Here is a 22,616-nt window from a genome sequence, read left to right as displayed (position 1 = left end):
ATAATTATTTTGGGGTTTTATTGATTAAAATCAATTAATAAGATATTTTCTTGTTCGGAACAATGTCGCGGACAAATTTCATCGAAAAAAACGATGAAAAACAAAGAAATACATAAGCAATTCAAAAAAACAATAAAATACTTAAGAATTTTTTTCTGATGGCAATTTTTTTTCTTTTGCATTTGCTGAGACAGTAAAAAGAATATCTACACAAAAAATGTGCCTGTTTTGAGCTTTATTTAGTAATTTATACCAAATTGTCTGATTTCATGCATCATTATGAATAAATTAGCATAATTTAGCATAAATGCCAATTCAAAAAAAAATTAACTTGATGGTACTTTAGATTACGTCATAGGCAATGTGTGTGCCAATTTTCGTCGCGATCGCGCGGTTGACAGCCGAGATCTGGAGGGGGGGGGGGGTGGCCTTTGAGCCCCCCCCCCCCCCCCCCAAAAAAAAAAAAAAAAAAAAAAAAAAAAGCCGGCTCTATCATCTACCTAAATAGCCCGGCCTAGTTAGGGTTAAAAAGAAAGTTGTGAATAGAGACGAGTTACATTCACTATGACATCCCTGCAACCCTCATGAATTATTTCCGTCAGACCAATTCCATTATCTCACATGGGCCTTTGAATATCAACATGGAGTCGCTCTTTGTCACTCTACTCTATACCAGAAGACCACTTCTTCACGGCTTTCAGACTAAATTTGAGTTAATCTTCGTTTTGAACATATCTCACAAAACCATGGACAGAAATCTGTAACATAGAACAACATACCATTCCGGTTCATCTCAAGAAAAACTGCCAGACTTGCTTTCCGCATGGCTGACACTACATGTAGATGTGGGAATTTTTCGAAAGGCGAAAAGACAAATGCTGATCAAAATCATATATGTATGGGATGCATTGCTAATGAAAAATGTGGCACGGTATGGTACTAGAAAAGAACAGTATAGGGAGAAGCATTGATCCGCTTGTAGACGTCAGGTCTTACTTGATAGGTCCGTGTACTATTATCGGCAAAGAGACCTGGGAATATCTACTCGTGCGTGACTATTTAGAGGGATGACATTCATCTCTTGTAGTCGTAAAACGTTCACGGCTGATTGAGCAAATGGGGGGCATTTTTTCCGCCTTGGGCGGCACTGATATTTTCACAATATTTATGAAACTATTCATTGAACGCATACATCTTTACTGAGCTCGCGTAGTGAATTGGGTCAAAGATTTCCGTTCTTCTCTGTCGACTGGGTCTTAGACGCAACGAAAAACCGTACGATCCTAATGTCGGTGTCCTTTTTATATAGTGTTACCTTTGCGATTTGTTTGCACAGGATTAATGGATATCATATTTTCTTCTCCATCATTATGGGACTTAAACAATTCACTATGAGGATCCACAAATGAAATGTTAAAGCTTCAAGTATAGAGATAGTGAGCCTCTGTTTATCTTTTTTTTTCCGAGTGTTACAAAGAAACATCATTTAACAAGCCTAATACATCACGTGAAAATCTACAAGGCCTGGGCTGTCTGAATCAACCTCTTGACATTTGTACTCTACCAAGACAACCTCTGCAGAATATCTCGTGGAATTCGGCTAAGAATGCAGGCACAAGGAATCGTGGTTTTCGTTTTGTACATCAGTTTGTGGCGTACAGTTGTTTTCTGAGAATAGGTATAAGTCTTTCGTGGTTCGATTTCTTTTCGATCCTTCACGGATAAGCAGATGCATCAATCTGTTTTACAAGACATCGCAGTGCCTCGGTCTTGCCATCCTTATCATTGTCACTTGCTTGACCCACCTGCCGTTCACTGAACTCATTCGTCGAAAGACTGTCCGGCTATTTCCAATCCATTTGGAGTGCACATATCAATTCATTACGCTCGATCACAATCATAAGTGAGCAAGAATTGAGCTCCGGTACTTCCAAAGGTTCACCGTCTGCTAAGCTCCTGCGTGTGTTTGCGCGCGAGTGCGACGATGAAATTTCTTCCACTCCCATGTTCACTGGTAGGTCTAATAAACCAGGTGAGCGTAAAATTCCGTCGTGAGGCCGATTTTGTTCTCAAAACAATCAATCAAGTAAAGCGTCACCATCTTGGCCTCCACGGCCAAGCGGCTAACTAACAAATCAATAAAGAAAGCACGTTCCATCCAAATTGTCACTGGTGGTTGCCGACAGGTAGTGCTCAAACGTGTGAAGGTCTCCGACGTGTTTCCGTATCTTTCAGCCCTGCGTCATGCGCGCTCCATCCAAAATTCGCGAACGAACGAGGGACGCTTTCTTCAGTGAAGCCAACATTCAATGGCTGACGAGGTCAGAATTGGAAAGAATGGTGAAGCACTCTATCATAAACAAAATAGTGGAAATGACACTTACATTCTAGAAGAAAGCTAAAGTGAACATGTGATATTACTTTGTCATGGTTTTCCTGGAAGAAGTACGCTTTTTTTTTTTGATAAGCTGTTCTTTCAACAGTCTATTAGCTGTTTCCTGTCTGTGTGTTGTTAGTGATCTCAAGGTCCATCACGCCTGTCTTTTTGTTTGGTTTACAAACGAGATATCAACAAAAGGACACTTGAAAACCCGATGCACAAAACGGATGGAATAGAATCAGACATCGACACGAGCGAGCTCTCCGTTTAAGAATGAGGACCAACCTACGAGAAGCACTCCTAGTGTCCACTCTGTGTCGGCGACCCAGCCGTACGCAGATCATATTCCGGTGTAGAAACATTGCGCGTGATTTGGTAACAAAATGGTTTCAAGTCACACTCACTGCACTTGTCGCAACGTGCGGGTTCTACTGGCAAACACGGTTTCCTGATGAAGACCGATCATGGGAGATGACTACTTCTCCGTCAAATCGGTCTTTGTGCTTTGTATTTCAAACGATGAATTCCACACACATTTTCCCCTTAAATTCACTCACTATAATCACATATCTATACAAACACTTATACTAACAAGAAAACAGTCACTCCTACCACGTGGCACACGCACACACGCGCACACATGCATAAAAACGCACACACACACACACACACACACACAAGTATTCAAGCAATACGTTCAATACTTTCCATCACATTATACACCCACGCTTACACTCAGACAAACACAAACTCAATCAATTTTCAACACCAACTTAGTAAACACGACGCACGCACATTCACAGGAAAACGCTGGTCACCATCTTACATCCAATCACGCGCATTCACCCAAACGCAATATTCCCGGCCCAAATAGTTTACAGTTGTTACACAGCTGATTCTATGATGACATGACGACAGTACACGTGATCCTGTGACGAGTGACGAGTCTGCGTACAAGGTACCTCCTTCACTATCTGTCCACGTGATTTAGCTGACGAACGCGACAAGAATGACACTGTCTCACACCTTAAAGTGCATCTGATTAGTGTTCATACTATTCGACTTGGTGAAAAGAGTGACACGAAGTGACATGGGTGCTACCATATTCGCTAACGGCCGAGATCCATTCTGCACGACGCTCCGACACAGTGTGCTGGTTCATCCAGAACTCGAAGGGCGCACACAAAACATGACGCCCTCTCCCGCATGTATCGTCGACGTCATAGTCTGGCCTTCCAAATACAGGCGAATTCGCATTTATATAAATTACTGGCTTGAGTCAAACCCCGCGGTGGTCCAATTCTTCCTGGAAGAGAGTGCGCCACCAGCGAGCAGAGCCGAAATGAATAACTTTCGATGGTCAAGCGATATTAATGTCACATCGTTCCACATACAAAAGAAGAAAACAAGGAGGATAACATGTCTCTTCAGAAAAACAAAGTCATCTAGACAATCATACACAAAGTCATGACGGCATGTTACAAAAAGAGTTTTGCACAATTATGACGTTTTTTAGGAGTTATGTTCCATTCACAAAAATAAACAGAAGGGCAAACACGAGGGTAATCCCTAATGAATAAAGCGTGTTATCCGAGGTACATGTCGCCACTACCTAACGAAAGAGTCGCTTCCATGACGACAGCCAGGATTTCTAGTCAAGGCTCCTTTCGACTCGCGGTCTCCATGAGGTTGCGGAACATTTTGGAATTTAAAAAGCGCGGGAAGGAGTCTCGTAGCATGAGAATGTAGATCTGTTGTTGGGCCTCGTCAAACGCGTGTATGGTCGGGTCCACCATGTTATTATTCACGATCTCTCTAGTGCTCGAGTCCAGACTGACCTGGGAAATGAAGAAAAAAATAAGAAAGGCGATAGCAATTTCATTTCACTTCGATCAGGAATCTGAGAGATTACACGGATCAGGCAAATGTTTAATTATGGTGTGAGCAATAGTAGGAAGATGAACATTCTTTCTCTGTGGCCCAGTTTATCTTCACAAAAACCTGATAAAGTCGCCGAGCAACGATATCCCGACTTTGGCATACTAGCAGAATTGACTGCATTCCAGCCACCCACTATAGAAATGGCAAGGGAGCATTCCACCAGGAAAGGGTTCTAAGAAATTCGACTGTAGATTTTACACGCAGTTAAACTGACGGGATCTCGGTCATTAAACACGACAGGTAAGTGCATAGCGTCTTTGATATAACAAGATTTATGAAACCATGAAGTTCTGAATTCTTCAACATTCCTATGATATGAGGGTGCAACCAATTACAAATTGATGCATGGTGATGATGTCAAAGCCAGTGATGTGCCAGTGAAAATGTATCTTGCTTTTTTGTTTTCAAGAGCATGATTTAATCTGCACAAAATAATCATATAATTCAATAAATGTTATTCTCACTGGCAACATACTTCGATGCTGTCTATGACGTCACCCGTATACTTTGGGAGTGGCATCTCATCAGGGTCCTGGTAGACATATTTACCTCTTTCGGTGATAGTATGGATATATAGTCCTCGTAGATGAGGCGTGCTTTTTCTTCCACTGCCGCCGTGTTGGTCTCCTTGTGAAGCTCTTCACAGGCGAGCCAAAATAGCAAGTTTTCCTCGCTGTACTCGGAGCGCAAGAACTCTCGGAATTTTCGTCTGCCTTCTGTACTCAACGAGGACCACACACAAACACAAAGGGAAACGCAGAAATGAATCAATTTCAAACACTTTGTATCTGATGTACATGGGATAAAGGTCCTATGTATTATAATTATAACCTATCATCATTTATTCATACATCTGCTACAGGACTGCTCGAAATGTGTAAACCCCTTTTAATAGATGTCGATACAGATATACATACACATTTACATACAAACATCTATGGATTTAGATCTTTTTAAAACACATTAAACTGCATGAAATATCTAATGTGCCATCTAATGCGCCATCCCTACATTCATTATCATTTGAGACTTACACATAATCATTATCACTGAAAAATATACGTCTAAACAGTTTAGCTGATGTCCTTTCACGACGTGTATTTATGCCACAAACTGCCTTGCACTGAAACAGACAGCTGCCCAAATGTTGAATATCAAACAGAATGATACCAGATAATGACGTCTGAAGATGACGCACCTGCTTTATTTGTTTCCTGTGAACCTTATATCTACTCATTGTGACTTCACTTTGATAAAATGCCGGACTGCAAGTCATTGTTTAAAGGATTCCAGCAAAGGTTATGAATGGTTCTCCGTCATAGAATCCCCATTATTTCCCCCTTTAGTCCACATTCACATCCTCTCCCAACCCACAATATGCATACTCAATCCTTCTGTACTTACTTCCACTGCTCATCAACGTGTCAAAAGACTGATGCCAAAGTCGAATTTCTTCCAGAGTTGGCCTTTTTTGGGGGGTAAATGAGAAAACCATCAAAACAATATTATTTAGCTCTGTATGTGATTACTAAGGATTATGTTTGCCATCTATTTTTTTTCTCAAATATTGTCCCTAATCATTGTTTTTTCCATGAAAACGACTGGAGCTGTACACAGGTCACATTAACAAGCATTACCTGATACATTTTTTCTTTTATTTTCCTTGTTTAATTAAATTTCAGTTTCAATTTCTGTAATAATTTCTTTCACGAATATAACGTACACAAAAATGTTTTGGTAAACTTATATTTACAGTGACGGATCCAGAGGGGGGCGCAACCGTCGCACGCCCCCCCCCTTTATTTTTCGTTAAAAACAAAAGAAATAAAAATAAAAAAATGAAATGAAACCCGAAAGTGGAACCAGAAATATTAGTCACGCCCCCCCCCCTTTACAGAATTCCTGGATCCGCCCCTGTATTTACTACGAAAAATTAAGTTTTAGAAACAAATTCAATATATGCGTTAGATAAAAAATACAGTGCATTGTTGCACTTTCTCTTCCATGAACATGTTTCACGTCCCGCATAATGATGCTTGATTAGATAACAGTCCTTTCCTCTAGACAAACTGACTAAAAAACTGTTCTCGAGGACCTAAATACTAATATACAAGAGGGGGAAAAGGTAGGAAGGATTCACGAATGACCTGACTCGATTTAAAAAAAGGGGGGAAATACATTAAAAGATACATAATGATAATAATTACAATAATAATGATAATAATAATAATAGTAATGATGATGATAATAATAATAATAATAATAATAATAATTGATAAATTTACAAAGAGAAATGAACAATACAACCATGCATTTCTATTGTAGTTGTCAATACAACACTATATTTAATATTTTATGTTCAATCATTCATTCAAGAAAGAAAAAAAATAATCTGTTTTCATTAACTTTAATTTTCATTTAAAACGTTTCAACAAAGATGTGAAGCGCTTCAGATGGTAAAAGGGAGAGGATTTCATGATTATGTCGATCCATAGTGTCTTAAGGATTTTGTGAGCCGACAAGATTCTTTGGTTATTTGAATGAATGTTTTTATCCACAATCATAATGAAATTTAGAATCGGTGAGTCTATAATACCATTTGCAAATTATATAATAGTAAGGGACCAAGTATTAGGCTTTGGGGACTCCACACTGCATATTACATAGATTAATCGTGACCTTGTATACATTGTACACTGTATTATTTTTTTTCTGTGTCAATGCGCTTAGAAACGTCTGTATTAAGTGCTATATAAGTGCTATTTATTATTATTATTATTATTATTATTATTATCATTATCATTATCATTATTATTATCATTGCCTGTCAGAGGACTAATTTTAAAACCAGGAATAAGCTGGACCTCATATACCGTCAACATTTAATCTATAGAGAAGATATTTATGATCAATGGTATCAAAGGCCTTACTTAAATCCATAAATATGGCCCTTATAGCATTTTCTTTATGTGAAAGTTATTTTGTAACTACTAGTTTATCTATTAACGTTATCTATTACGACGGGAATGTCAGTTGAGCCAAACTGGGATTGATTAAGGTTGTTCTTAACTGTCAACAAGGGAAACTAATGTTTTGTTTAAAAAAAAAAAAAAACTTCGACTTCTTTTTTTTTTTAAATAGAGATCAATAATGAGAAAGGGAATGATTTGTTACCTGCGGTTTCTTTTTTTAATTTAGATATGGGTATCACTATTGCGATATTTAGCAAGTTTGGGCATATGATTATCATACAATAAATACAACATTGAACATAAAAATGCAATTGCATAAACTACATGTTTCAGTAACTTCATACTAAATCCACCATTATATGCAGTTGGCATCTCGGACTGAAATTATTTAACAATATACATAATTCAACCATGTGTTGTGGCATTGAGAAATATTGTTGTTGTTTTTTTCTTTCAACTATATACCATTTATGTAATGATGAATTTTATTGTGCGGTTGTACTTTATTCATAATTTTTCCACAGTGAACTCGTATCACCCTCTGCATTTTGCAGTCCTTGTAAATTATGCAGTATCTTCAATTTACGGTAATTTGTAAGCTTATTTTGATATTGTTTATACTTTATCTTTTGATATTTTCACATTGTTTATGAGTTCAATATTTTCAATTCAATACATTCAGTTAACACACTAACGACTTAGATAGTTTATTACCAGTTTTAATTGAATTCAATATTCCTTGTGACGCTTGTATTATTCAAGGGTCTTTTTTTTTCGATGTTTTTAAACGGCTTAGTCCTTACCAAATGTATATTCTTATAATATTGTTTTAATTTTAATAGTCATGAACTCTTCATGTGCTCTGTGTACATCTTTTTCTTCATAAACATCCAACAGCTGTTAATTTTAAATCATCATTACAGGCTGTTACATTGCCAATACATCTTTTCCTAAACATCACTTCTTTTGATTTGGTATCATTGATACTTTGAAAACGATACTAATAAAAGACAAACTGGCGAATGTTAGGATACATCATAATACAAAATATTACTTAACCCGTTCTGTACGGGAACATGGTGGCCTGCGTGTTAAGTCCATGGGCATTTCAGAATTCAGTATGGAACGGTTTAAGTTTTATTGCTAATTCCTTCATAAAGAACTTTATAAAAAATTACGTTTCTTTTTTTATTTCTCCTTCCACTCCTCCCATCTTCCTACAAGTACGTATCCTCATTCATATTCTATTTCTAGAAGCTTGGCCTTACACAATGAAAATGCGTAATGATTGCAATGAAGCCCTGACTAAAGGGGGCCTACATGATAAAATATAAGCATTCTATTGAACTGACATGTGTTCTGTAATTATTTTTCCATTTCCCATTTAATGTATCGTTACCACTAAAAGCTCTCTTTCTTGTAGCTACTGAATAATGGGTCATTACTTCGAAAACAAACGACAACAAACATATTGGGGCTCTGTCAACGAAAATAGGACCTTTGAAAAGAGTCCTCGTCGAGGATATAGGTCTGGTTAATTCTTTATAGCAATTATTTTACTTACATCTCGTTGGAATCCCCGTTGACAATTTCAAGTGGAGTGGATTTCTTTTCGTTTTGCCTACTGGAGTTATTTCTCATTGTCAGGCTGTGGAATACATGGAAAACAAGAAAGTTCGATGGTAGATTTCAAGACAAACATAAAATGAAGATATATAACACAATGAAGATCCTGCACATTATAGCACAACAAACATCTTGTCGGAGTTATGATAGAGTACACGCATTACTGTTAGAATAGCCACAAAAATGAATGCTGTGGATGACAAATGTATATGATTATGACACGTCTTAATATAATATCCAACCAATCCATCTTCCCATGTTGGACAGCAGTGACAAATGGAAGGAGGGTGAGGTCAGGAGCGATGCATGTTTTCTTGACACTCCGTATTTCGAATCGTAAGATCAGGAAGATAAAATGAAAATATCAACCTTGCCGTAGTCATTTTAGTCCGTCGGGGATCGAAATATAATTAGTATGTACTTATGAAAGCGATTGTATAAAGAAAGCATGACAAAGAGAAGTATTCATCAATTTTATTTAGTCCGCAGATTACTCCTAAATGGGGTCTTCATGAACATTCAAATTCAACAGGTTCACGTTCAAGTTCAAGATTATTTTGTATCCATTTCAACACAATCGATATTACGTGCGTGTAATGTGAATAATAGATAGATGGGCCTATAGATCATAGATAGTTGAGGGGGGGGGGAGGGAGAGAGGAGAGAGACGGGAAGAGAGAGAAAGAGAAGTGATGATAACCACACTACACAAGGTCACATAACGAGGAATCATTTTTCCACACCGAATGTGCCATTGTAATTTCCGTCGCGTGTTTTAGCTAAACCAAATATAACAGAGTGTGCTATAAAGTGTGTAGGACGAAGGCAACTTCGGGTGCCTAGATTTCCCATCGTGAATGAATGACTGGACGTTGTTTGAAGAAGCATAATCTGTTCCTATATGAGATACAGCTCGAGGCGAATGGGTGGGAGTCGCGGTCTGTCGGGGCGTAGGCGGTACCGGTTTCCCACGTTCATTTGCTCTCATGCGTGTAACTTGTGCTTGTCATGTGCTGTTTTTCCACCTCACTGCAAGCTGCCTTAGGCATTGATACCAGAAGGCATTTATATCGCAACAATCTGAAACAGAAGGAGGTACTAGTACGTCAGCACCAGGCAAACGATGGGAATTACTTTCTGTCCACAATTCCAGAACGCTTCGATAGCCTGCATATAGACAATTGGGACTGGAAATCCCGATTCAATGTGCGCTTATGTATTGCGACTACCATCCTTGTTTAGGGGGCTTTGTGTGTGGAAGAGAGTCCAGTGTGTGAGATGGTGTGTGTGTGTGTGTGTGTGTGTGTGTGTGTGTGTGTGTGTGTGTCTGTGTGTCTGTCTGTCTGTCTGTCTGTCTGTCTCGCTCATGGCAAGTTTTCAAGTTCATGAACATGATCAAGGCGCTGCTAAATCTTTCAGTACGTGAAAGGGCTTAAGATCCTCACAAGTTTCAACTTCTAATGGGAAATATTGTTGTTTGTCGATAATATACCAGTCTGACGAGCGGCGTCCCCGTCAGCAGGCCTGGGAATGGGCGGGGTAGGCTGTCGAGACCTCACCCCTGAGACCCGGACCTGCCTTGAACTTACCACGAACAGCTGCAGCAGCAGCACCAGCAGAAACAGCAGGCCTTGGAGCCCTTGCCCCGGTCACTCTGCGGCTGCGATCCCGGCGAAGGCTGAGGGCTTCTCTCTCGCCCTCTCCGCTGCTCTCTCATCTCCACTACCAGCAACTTATACCTGCGAGCTGTCAATAAAGAACACATGATAAAATGCAGAGTGTCAGCTATTAAAAGTTAGCAGTGATGACAATAAGAGCACCAGCAACACTATTATTACCGTTACTTCGGTTGGTCTACAACACTGCTACAGTCACTGCCTTTCGCGAAGAGAAAATTTGCACACAAAAAATATATTATATGAATGATATAATATAACCACGTATACATCATTCCACCACACAAAAAAAAAACATTGTAAATAAAATTGTTTTTTTCTTGAGACACGTCATGAATTGTCACACAGAGAGTGCGTATTTTGTGTTCTTTAGTGCCTGTATTATACTATTGTGCTTATCTTGAATGAAAAGTATGACGGATTTTACAGTAGGCCTACATATCACTGTACTAGCCTCTGAACTTAAATCCGATCTTTACATTGAAATTCACGATAGGTTTAACCGTGAAACGATTTACCTGTATTTCAAGGATTACCATTGAGTTGAAAAGTAGAATTCACATTTGACGATTTATTGATGTCATTACTTAAAATGTACGCTAAACTGTCTCAGTGGACATAATGAAAATGTGTAAAACTTATTTATTAATGCTTCTGTTTTTGTTTTGTTTTTACTCCTTTCGGTGTTTTAATGTTCGAATTCATTCGAGAATATCACATAAATGACACAATGTTTTCTTAACGTCACGCTTTCGTCAAACAATTTTGGCAATGTTCAAGATAGTGGCGCGTTAACCATGGAAATCGGGGTTCGTTGGCTACCCGTAACTTTCAACCGATGAATTGAGTCATAACATTTCAAATTTGCATGTTTTATGTGAATTTTGCCTGGATTGGATTTTGACGCAGTGAATGGTTGGTACTGGCTGGGATCGCATTGAAGCTATACATAACTACATTTTGCTCTTTGTAACAATTTTGTTTAAACAGCCTAGCATACTGTTAGCACACATAAAATAAAGGTATCATGGCCTTTTGTTACTTACTGATAATTCTAAACATCTTAATGCATATTAACCATCATGACCATACTGCTTTCTAGCCGAAACTGTTAGCCGATTTTGCAGATTTCTGCTAAGATATTCAATTTGAACGTCGTGCTACTTCACGAACTTAGCAACCTTTTCATTTATGTATCGACAGATCAGCAAAAGAAAAAAAAATCAAGAAGATACACAACAAACTCACAAACACATTTTAAAAGAATAACAAACATCCTCTCATCTTCGTAGATTTCATCCAGCCATTATGATTGTGATACTGTTGCAAGGACAAAAAGACTTTCCAATAGTTTCTGCTTCCAATTTTTTTCTATCAGAAATATCATTTCCAACGTGTGAACGATGATGATGACATTTTGATGATAATGATGAGGATCACATTTTGATGATAATGATGACGGTGACATTTTGATGATAATAATGATGATCACATTTTGATGATAATGATGATGATCACATTTTGTTTCACCTTTCTTGTGTGGTGACTTGAGGAGCCCTTATATACAACAATGAATTCCAACCACTTCGGCACTTTTTTTTTCTCCCAGACGGCCACCCTGGAGGCTGTCCTGAAAACGCCAACCCAGTGATGTGAGACATGGAAGGTACAAAGACCTCTGGGCAGCCTACGCAGATGCATTACGGAGTGTAAGAGATGGTCGCGGCTTTTGTATACTATCCACTGAAGAACGTCCCGCTTTCAAGTTAACATTCGCCAACTAGCTTTGAAGTTTGTGTGCTGTAGCACAACAAATTTTGCAAATGAGTTTTTGTTTTTGTGTTGTTGTCGGGTTTTTTTTAAAGAGGAACATCTTAATTTGTAGAACTAGTAGCAACATCGTCAATGCTCTCAAGATTAACGCCCAAGCTGTCATAATGATAAGTTCAGTTCGGTTCAGTTGTTAATCATAAGAAAACGTACATCATCACAATTATTTACACAGGGGAGATGAATTGAACATACAGCAGGACAAAACATAGGAGTTGTTATAGAAACCTTTCACACATTTCATGTTTTAAGGATCACAGCAATAGTTGCGCCTGTGATATACATGTCGCGGGATGACGCATAAAAGGCTAACATAGAGATAAAATGAGAAAGAGACTTTGAGAATACGGAGGGTCACCATGGTCAAAGACAATGAAAAGAGGGCGAAGAAGCATTATTTTAAGAAAATATGAAATATGCAATTCCATTCTGACTTCACACGCTTACAATGAGAAGCAGATGAGAGTCAACATACGAATTGCGACCAAAAAGAAAATTATAATTCTCCACTTTCTGTACATTATACTGGCTATACAGAATTTATGAAGTCTGCGATAAGCCTCTTGGTATTCCAAGAAAATAATCATAGTAAAATCGTTCGCAGCAAACCCCGAAGCTATGTATGGATAGGTGCACTCCGCCCTAGGCTGTATCCTACTCACAAAACATCATGCCAGCAGCCGTAATTTGATGTTTCGTAGGCAGGTATGCATAGAGCTGCCTCACAGAGGCATCTATGGGGCAATTTAATAATCATTAAACGTTGGCGCGCCAGATCTCGTGATGTTACGTTCATTACGGGTACCGTAAATTAATTGGAATAGATTCCGTCGGACAGCTCGAACCCAAACTGGTCATGGACCCTCTCACAATGATTCCCCGCTCGATACACTGGATTTGCGAATGAAAAGAATATTCATTAGAGCTCATTCATCATGGGGGAGAAAATGGCATGAGGTGAACGGGAGGCCAGCTGCGCTGATTCAAACACGGACACGTTGATGTTTGTTCGATTGATCGTTCGTCTGTCTGTTTGTTTTCCGAGGTAAATTACGGTCCTGGGGATGTACAGCTTGGAAAAACCCGCCATTACGAAACGACACATAATATACATATTGTCAGCGCTATAAACACTATTTTCTCACTAATAATACAGTCGAAAAAGACCCTTCTTTTTTTTATGTCAACATCAATATCGCACTTTTATTAAGGAGCTATGAAGAAGAAGAAAAAGTAGATGAATTTATGAATATAGTTTTTGGTGTATTCATAAATTGATAGTATTACGTAATCATAAAGGTGTTGATTATAGAGAACGTATGGTTTGAGACATATGTTTCTATCAGAGTTACGGAAAAGAATTGCGGTGAACAAATTACGTTCTGGCAGACCTTTGTTTAATCTTCCAAATGATTTATTGGATTATGTTTTATGTTTTCGTATATTCTTCTTCTTCTTCTTCTTCTTCTTCTTCTTCGTCTTCTTAAGATTGTTATTATCAATATCATTATTATTATTCTTATTCTTATTATTATTATTATTATTATTATCATTATTATCATTATTATTATTGTTATTATTATTATTATCATTATTATCATTATTATTATTGTTATTATCATAATTATCATAATCATTATCATTGTTATTATTATCACTATAATCATCATTATTATCAATATCATTATTATTATTATTATCATTATTGTTATCATTATTATTATAGAGAAAAGGGTGTGACATGCCCTCTGCTTGCAAGTGATAAAAACCGATACAGGAAAGGGCAACGTCCTTATTGTTTCCGTTGAAAGGTTTTACTTTAAGGTCCCCACATTCAACGCCTTATGATCTCTATCTCTGGATCTGAGGTTTAGTATAACATTTACATTCATTACGAAGTCTCCCGTATCAACCTGTTCTTAACAATGACATGATATTACTTGAATCTAGAATCTAGCTTGCATCTTGGTGGCTGCTTTGCATATCGGCCAGCCTAAAAGTGAATTTTCAGGGAATGCATAATGTGTAAGTATGAAATTGCTTAACCAACCTGTCATAATTATATTCACGCCGTTTGCACAGAGGGGGTTTCAGGACACTCCGTGTCTTGTTATACGTTTTAAGTCGAAATTGAGTTCAACGACCATGTGATATACATAACGACTACTGACTTCAAAAAATAATTTTGCATTATGGTCCCTTCTTTACTAATGGTATCCGTTCGAGTGTTAAACACTGCTCTCCTATAAGATTGCGTTACATTTTTACCCAAGCGCTCCTAGCTGTAGCTACGTATGTACTCTCGAGTCAAGAGGGTGATGGTTGTAAAATGACCCAATAAAGGATGAACACGTCAGTCAGCAGGATTCGAACCCATGACCCCCTTATTCAAGAGTCCGGAGCATGATCCTCTGTACTATGACAGTGCTAGTTTCCAAAATGCCAACGTGTGAAGCAGATATTCTGGTGGTTATTCTAGTTGCCCTTTCTTAGACTGTAAAGGGCAGCAGTCATCTTGGGCCTGGCATTGCAACCACACTCTAAATGCCATTATTACCTCTCGGCATACAAAACACAGCACACTTCTTTTTCATCACTGTTCAACCTAGAGTAATACGGCAAGCATCACAACCCAGCAACGTCTACCTACTGCAGTTGACTATGCCTTACTAAGTGAGCTTCTTGCTTTAATCCAGCGAGTGTCGTCAGATGTTTTGATTGGTATTGCAGTAAAAAATATTTTAAATCTATTTCAAATTTGTTTTTGTACGGTAGAGGCTAATTTGTACTCGGAAAAGTTGATTTTAAGAATATACACCCGTGTTAAGATTCCTGGATTAAATCTGAGCCTTGTCGCAGCAAAAGATCCAGGTAGCATTTCGTAAGGTGGTTTCAACGATGCGGATCGGACTGGTGTTTTAAGTGAAGAAATATGTCCGACTCTGAGGATGGATGGTCGCACAGTGCACCCAGTATATAACGTGTGTACTCTGTTGCTTTATCTTTTAACAGAGTAATGTGACTTTATCAGTCCTTAAGCAAGATGCTTAATTCACAAAGCTGGACAACCTCAAATGGATGACATACAATATGATAAGTCAAAGTGGGGCAAGATGGCGGCGGGTTCATCCTCAGCATGGCGGCCGCGTCTCACGTTACAGCAACCGATGTGTACTTAGTGTTAGGTTCACATAGAACGGGCTATGGTGTGCACCTTACCAAGAAGCGCTGTAGATTTGCACAGTGCGCTCGCCGCGGCACTGTGTGTAGCTGTGTGTGATGCTCCTAATGTGGGGTGAATGAGACTAGTTGTGTGTGGGGGAATGCACGGCGCTATTGTGTTTATTGCCCGATCATGGTAGGACATGAAGCCAACTCGCGGCGCCACTTTCGTATGTATAGCCTTACGTGGCAGGTTGTAGCAGGAAAAATCTCATTTTCTGTCAACCAAGTGTGTAGAAATTTAGAAGTCATGCGTCCTGCCGTTTCACAATCAATATGATCCTTCGGTGATGGAATCCTACTATATTGTCATTTAAAGAACAATGCAAAGATAAATAATAACACAGGTATTATACCTGTACTGTTATTAATCTTTGCAATCATCACCCAGTTCTATTACGGCGAACAAACTATTAACGTTCGTCATGACCTAATTAATTCGCTTTTGTATTCAGGTCTTTGATTCATATAGCTGTATAAAATTATCCTAAGATGGTGTTAACATCAATTCCTTAACTTGCGAAGCAGAAGAATGCAAAGTTCTTCACTTTCTATCCTTCTATAGAGAACGAGTGTTACTAGTATTCTTTCATGCGCAGTAAAGTAATTACAGATCTAAACATTACGTTTATTTGTTTATTTGTTGCTGTGTTTAAGTATATGAGTAAAATGTCAAAAACACTTTTAGAGTTGTTTCTTCATTCTTTTCAGCTGCTTCTAGGGTTCATAATGTGGCAATATAAGTGACGATGAATTGTCACAAATTCATATTTTCGTCAAAGATTACTGATACCCTGCAATGATGAAGATTTCATTCTAGAAATCAACGCTATCATTCAATGAATTGAATAATGTCTATTACCACTCGAATTTTGTATGCTTCTGATTTTGTTTGGTTTGTATCTGGACAAAGAATGGTTTGTATTTCCAAATAATATAAGCTACAGTGCCTCTCCTCAACCTGTACTTTTCTTTAAAAAGGTTTGTTTGTTCGTTTGTTTATTTGAACGGAATAGTTAATGTTCATGGGAATTTTTAAAACAAGACGAAAGTATCGTAAAAATCAACAACTTACTTCACTATTAAAAGCAAAAGATCATATATGTATGAAACACACAATCCATCAGGCAACGTATACATAACCCTCTTTAACATTATCATTGTCACCATTTTATTTTAGGCAGTCATTCATTTTATTTTACAATCATTCATTTTATTTTACAGTCATTAAACCATGAATGCTGCATTATATTTAACACTGATAACTATAGTGATGATGATCGTACATAATTAATATACACACACGGAAGAGTGGGAAAACATGGGGGACCCTGTCAAATTTCGAGAGTCCATTGATGTTGCGCAATACATGAATATGACCTTATGACATATATACATATATATCTATACATATATATATATATATGATATATTCATAACTCCAGGTTTAGGGAGACATTGTGAAGAAAAGTAATGTCTCTCTGAAGCCGCATGATGTGTATATATATGAAGAGTTTGTTTGCAAAAACCGATAAGTCCAAAAATTTACCAAATGGAGATATTTGCGATAAAAGGTCAAGAAAAATAGAGAGAATAATAAGAAAATTTTTGCTTCTTTTAACCATAACTTCAAAAATGTACCTCTATATGTAGTGACCAACATATCATTTAAAAGGTGTTATTTAGTACTTTATGACAGACTCCGTACTGTAAAATCTTCAAAAATGGACTTATCGGTTTTTGCGAACAAACACTTCATATATTATATAATATATGTATATATATATATATATAGAGAGAGAGAGAGAGAGAGAGAAAGAGAGAGAGAGAGAGAGAGATATCTTATAGGCCTACCTATGCATTTTTTTTTGAGCGTGCGCATAATAAAGCCTGTGATTCTGTCTGTGAATTTATGTGTAGGCCTTAATTCATTTATGCGCATACACATAATAATGTGCTTTTATAAGAATTGTTGTTAATGAGGCAAAAATAGTAGGCCTACATAACTGTATATCTCGTTACAACTAAAAATAGAAAACAAATGAAAGCATGAATCTTATTTTTGGCAATCACGCTGCCACCCCCACTACCCCTCCCGCCACTTCATAGATACTGTAAAATCAGGAAATCTTAAGACTTTTAAGAATGTGGGGATTCTCTACTGTGTCACGAAAAGGTAAGGATTCCCCCCCCCCCAAGAAAAAGGAGTACAAAGTCTTGCTTGATTTTAGTTCTGATCAGATCAAAACCTGACCATGCTCGTGCACCAAAATACACGGACATAAATATAGAATATATACGAATATACCTAAAGTGAGAGAAGAAAATGAAGAAAAAAAAGATAGAGAGGGAGGTACCTACTTTCCAGGAATATCAATACGCTTCTACTTGCTCTCTTACAATTATGCTGCTCAGGGACTATTTGATGGCACTAATTGCATGGCAAAATCGGTCGCCAGCTCGCAATGCATGCGTCTACCCCATGCCTGATTTAGACTCATCCGGGGTCCTGGTTATTTCTGCCCGATAATGAACAATGGCCGGCCTTGTTCCCGTCCGCTTATATCCATGCCAGATGGGTGGAGTAGAAGAGTAATTGTGCTATCTCAGGCGAGGAGGTTTGGACGAGGAACCCACATGCTGTACACTCAACGGATAACGATGAGTGCCTTCTCAGATATGCGCTCATGTTCTACAGTGTTTCACGCTCGACTTGCAATTTTGCATGCAGCAAGAAGTATTCTGCCTTCATTTTTCAGTGACTTTCTTGACTCGAACAAAGCAAACAATAGCAACAAATTCAGGAAAGAATTAAGGCTACCTAAGGAAAAGTTACTTCAACGGCATTGACGTCATTCGCTGATATCTCCAAAACAAGAAGCTCATAATTCTTTTCATACAACCTCATCCAGCAAACAGTGATGAAATCGGGCGTGAAAGAGTCAAGGTTTTAAATGCAGTTTACCGGTGAAGGAACCTTTCGCAATACCGCTAACAAATATCTGCAATAAATATCACTTCAATTGCTGCGCAGGGAAATGAAAAAAAAAAAATCGAAGTATGGAAAATTTCATTTTCAGCTATATACCATAGTTTTCACAGCCTACAACAGCTACAATGCGAGATATAATCTATTCAGGTTTCTGCAGGAATGCCTTGCATCGATCGTCGCTCTGGACGTTCTTACCTTATTTCACCCGAGGAATATTTACTATTATTGTATCATAGAGTGTTATTTTCCAGCAAATAATATGTAGGTAGCCCCCAAAATGTCTTCTGCGTTTAAATAGGCATGGAAGTTGATATCTTGGTACTAACTGGCTGATTTCCGTACGTATAGCAATCAATCAGGCATAATATTACAATGGCCAGATGTCAGATCGAGAGAGGTCACGATCACAAGGCCACGACAAGCGATTACTCAACTCAATTTCGATAAAAGTGTACTTCCCAGGGTAAGGTGTGACTTGCAAAGGACGACATTGACATCTAATGAAGATAAGTCAAGTTGACAGATTTTTTGGGCATTTTCATCATTTTCATTGTATTTTATTTCTGTGGGGGATACTTCGCAATGAAGACCATCCTATTGAAGACTATCATAGCGGATCTATGCACATTTAAGATCATTTATCCAAAGAGTTTACAAACTTGACAGGGGCTCTGAGCATCCTCTTTTGGGGGTAGGAGTGGGGGGGGGGTCAACAAGTCTCAACATGAACAAAGACACTAAGAAATATCCAGTAAGAACCTTTGTTACTCACTTTTGATAAACGCAACCGATACTAACGGCCGAGGCGCACGTCATTTTAAATCTGGACACATCTGCACATAGCGCACCAAGAAGTAGGTATATGGTTTCAACATATAATAAACACGTAAGCACACACCGACACGCACATACATACACACATGGATACATATCTATCATATATCTATATGATACATACATACATTATTATCATTTGTGTACTTGGATACGATACGTATGTACAATATAACATTATCATGATTGTATATCATACACATATATCTAATTATATACAATACGTATATCTTTCCCATATATATCGTGTGTGTGTGTGTGTGTGTGTGTGTGTGCGTGTGTGTGTGTGTGTGTGTGTGAGTGTGTGTGTGTGTGTGTGTGTGTGTGTGTGTGTTTACAATGTATCAGCATCTCAACAGGCTATTAATCGGTATAACTGTATATTCCAAGATTGTGGATATGAATAACTATTGTGGTAAAGCAGACATGTTTTCTGGATGATCTTATGGATATCAATCTCGTCTTGGAGGTGTCGGAACACTTGTACGGTTTCATTGTATATTCTAGCTGTGGAGTCCCGGCTTGGCGTTAGTGCGCCATGTCGATACATTACCAGTCACTTCCCTTGCCTCCCTTTGCAGGATGGGGACATTTTACTTCCTCTATCCTTGACAAATCAATCGTATTTCACCTCATTATCTTAGACAAGTTCATAGATTTCTATTCAGCCATTTGATTCTGTGTACTATCAAATTTCATACAGCAACGTCTTATTACTGGAGCCCTGAACAATTGAAAGGTAAGGGTGCGATGCAGCAAATACACACTGATGCGCATATTCAGTGCATGTGGTTATGTTTAGAACAATATGGTATTAGAAGAAGCGTTCGAAGACAATGCAAAGCCACAGTAGATGTGCAGCTGTTAATGGGTGAAACCATCTAAAGAGTAATGCACTGTGTGAAGCCTAGACATTCAGATAAAGATTCCTCGGCAAAGCTGTCCAATGGTGACTTTCACTGATTGCCAAAGGGCATTCCTATCGTTTACACCAGTTTATGTACATCGTTATGTTGTTGGGTTTTTTTTTTATTCTGTGCAAATCGGCATTCAAAGTACACCAAAGGTTAAGTCGCATCCACTGCATGCGATCAAGGACGCAGTTTCATTCATTCCTTAGCCTGTTAGCTGTCAAAAATAAAATTATACAATCATGATAATGTGCTGCGAGCTTTAAGAAAAAAAAAATCTTTGCACGATGAGAAATAACCAAGCTATCAATGGCATTGTAGATTGCAGACATTTATTGCTGCCAGGAAAGTGCCTTGAAGAATGGCAGCAAGCTCTCTCCCTCTCTCACTCATTTCAGTGTAACTTGCCTGAGCATCATTGTTTAGGGAGTATAGGCCTACTAGAGAAAAATCATGCAACTCTCATGAACACACAAAAACAAGCAGATAAGCGGTCTTCAGCTCCCTATCTCTGCTCTGTTTTAAATACAAGATGCAGCACATAGACGCAGAGAATAAAGTAGGCGATCAGCGAAAGATGCGCGCTCACACACACTGATGTGAATAGCTTGTATTGTTATTATTGTATGTATATGTATGTATATATAGTATATATACAATATAGATTAGATATACATATATACATACAACAGTCGACTTGAATTGGCCAACTATTGAAAAAAATGCTGGTATTTCAACCTACATAAATCTTAGAACACGGCACTCTATTGTAGCCCCGTCTTTCCAATGTCCGTTGATATCTTTTCTATCTTCCTTCTTTGTTCTGGAGTTTGTCTGTTTTGATATTTTTGTTTTTGTTCGAAATATCACCATGCATGTTAACATTTTTTTTTGAGGGTATAATTCCTTCATCAGTCCAATAATAAAGGCTGTTTTGTTAGCCAACACTGAGTGTTGAGAAGTTGTTTACTCCCGTATATCCATCTCTCTATGATAATATAGCAATGTTTGGGTAATCTAAGGCGTGAGAAACAGAGTGCCTTCTACACAGCGCTGGAATTGAAGAGTTTACATCCATTCAGTACATCAACTCAGTTGTACGCCTGCATGGTTAATACCTTTAGCTAACAACTGGCGAACAAGGAATATCTTTCGAATGATTTCTGGGATGTTTGTATGACCATGCGCTTCACTGGACTTGCACTTTGATCTTCTCGAGGAAGCGAAAGGTGGATCTTTAACTCGCATGGGTTGTGACTTTCTAGCATACGGGACCTCAATTTTACATCCTATCCGAAGGACAAAGTGTTTAAAGCCTCATACCAGAGGGGACGGCTCGATACCATAACATACATTTGAGTTACCTTTTGGTCGCATGATAGACTAGTTCTAGGCAGAGATACCTCACCGTCCATTACCCGAGGTTATTCAGATTATCATTTTCAACATCATTATTGCGGCTTATTGGCTGGCGTTTCCAATGAGAACATCGTCCAAAGTTTCACCCGCCTGAAATCCAAATGACAAGGTCGATTTTTTATTTGTTTCATGTTCATATTATTCGTTAGGGAATGTACAGATTTGATAGTCATTAACACTGCAAGTCTACAGCAGTATACTCCCTCTGCAATTCACATCTTCACGGACAATAACTTTCGTCTCTGGGAGCGGCATTGGTTAATCTCTTCCCAGAAACGTCTTAAAGAGGAAATTATGTGCCTGGTCGTATACATTTTCTTCGGGGGCCAGCAATGAAGGATACTAGGAATACAGAGAGAGTGAGCGACAAAGAGAGAGATAGAGGGAGAGAGGGAGAGAGGGAGAAACACTCGGCAGTGGTTGATGGAGTCGGAAGCAGGTCAACAGAATCTGTATGTATTTTTTCTTGGATTTCTTCAAAGGATCTTTTAAATCAAGCGGGCATTTTTAGGCCAAGACTTACACAAGAACAGTGTTTGCGGATGCCCTATATACCACCGATGAAAAGTGACTCAACAAAAATCAAAAGATAGGCCTAGTTGTGTGTCTAGTAATTCATTTTTGTTTAACTTTAGTTTATATTGATGTTTCTGGTGAGAGCCAGAATCATAACCGACGTGTGGCATGCAACGTGCGTGCGTGTTGAATGGCCGCCTGTGTGAATGGCTTTAACACGCGGCGCACGCCGTGACGAAAAACTCTTTTCCTGCCTGCGTGAGGCTGCGAGTTTAATTAATAAAATCTGGTGGCGGA

At 38.4% G+C, this 22,616-nt stretch overlaps 1 protein-coding gene across 1 annotated transcript in view; it reads right to left on the bottom strand.

Annotated features, from left to right (window-relative positions):
• Positions 1-1,300: 1,300 nt before the first annotated feature.
• LOC139728528 (regulator of G-protein signaling rgs-2-like) overlaps positions 1,301-22,616 on the bottom strand; it is a 38,693-nt gene continuing 17,377 nt past the window's right edge. Inside the window, exons 2-6 of the mRNA XM_071639499.1 lie at positions 10,509-10,665; positions 8,858-8,941; positions 5,726-5,787; positions 4,871-5,037; positions 1,301-4,218 (exon numbers count right to left, since the gene is read on the bottom strand). Coding sequence (XP_071495600.1) covers positions 4,036-4,218; positions 4,871-5,037; positions 5,726-5,787; positions 8,858-8,941; positions 10,509-10,665 — 653 coding nt within the window. The 3' untranslated portion in view covers positions 1,301-4,035. The remainder of the gene's footprint in view (positions 4,219-4,870; positions 5,038-5,725; positions 5,788-8,857; positions 8,942-10,508; positions 10,666-22,616) is intronic.

This window comes from Diadema antillarum, unplaced genomic scaffold (genome assembly GCF_040938485.1).
Source record: "Diadema antillarum isolate AM-2024a unplaced genomic scaffold, OU_Dant_1.0 scf00000001, whole genome shotgun sequence".
Classification (NCBI taxonomy): domain Eukaryota; kingdom Metazoa; phylum Echinodermata; class Echinoidea; order Diadematoida; family Diadematidae; genus Diadema; species Diadema antillarum.
Note: the sequence above shows the minus strand (reverse complement) of the source record. Positions and strands in the feature narration are given on the sequence as shown.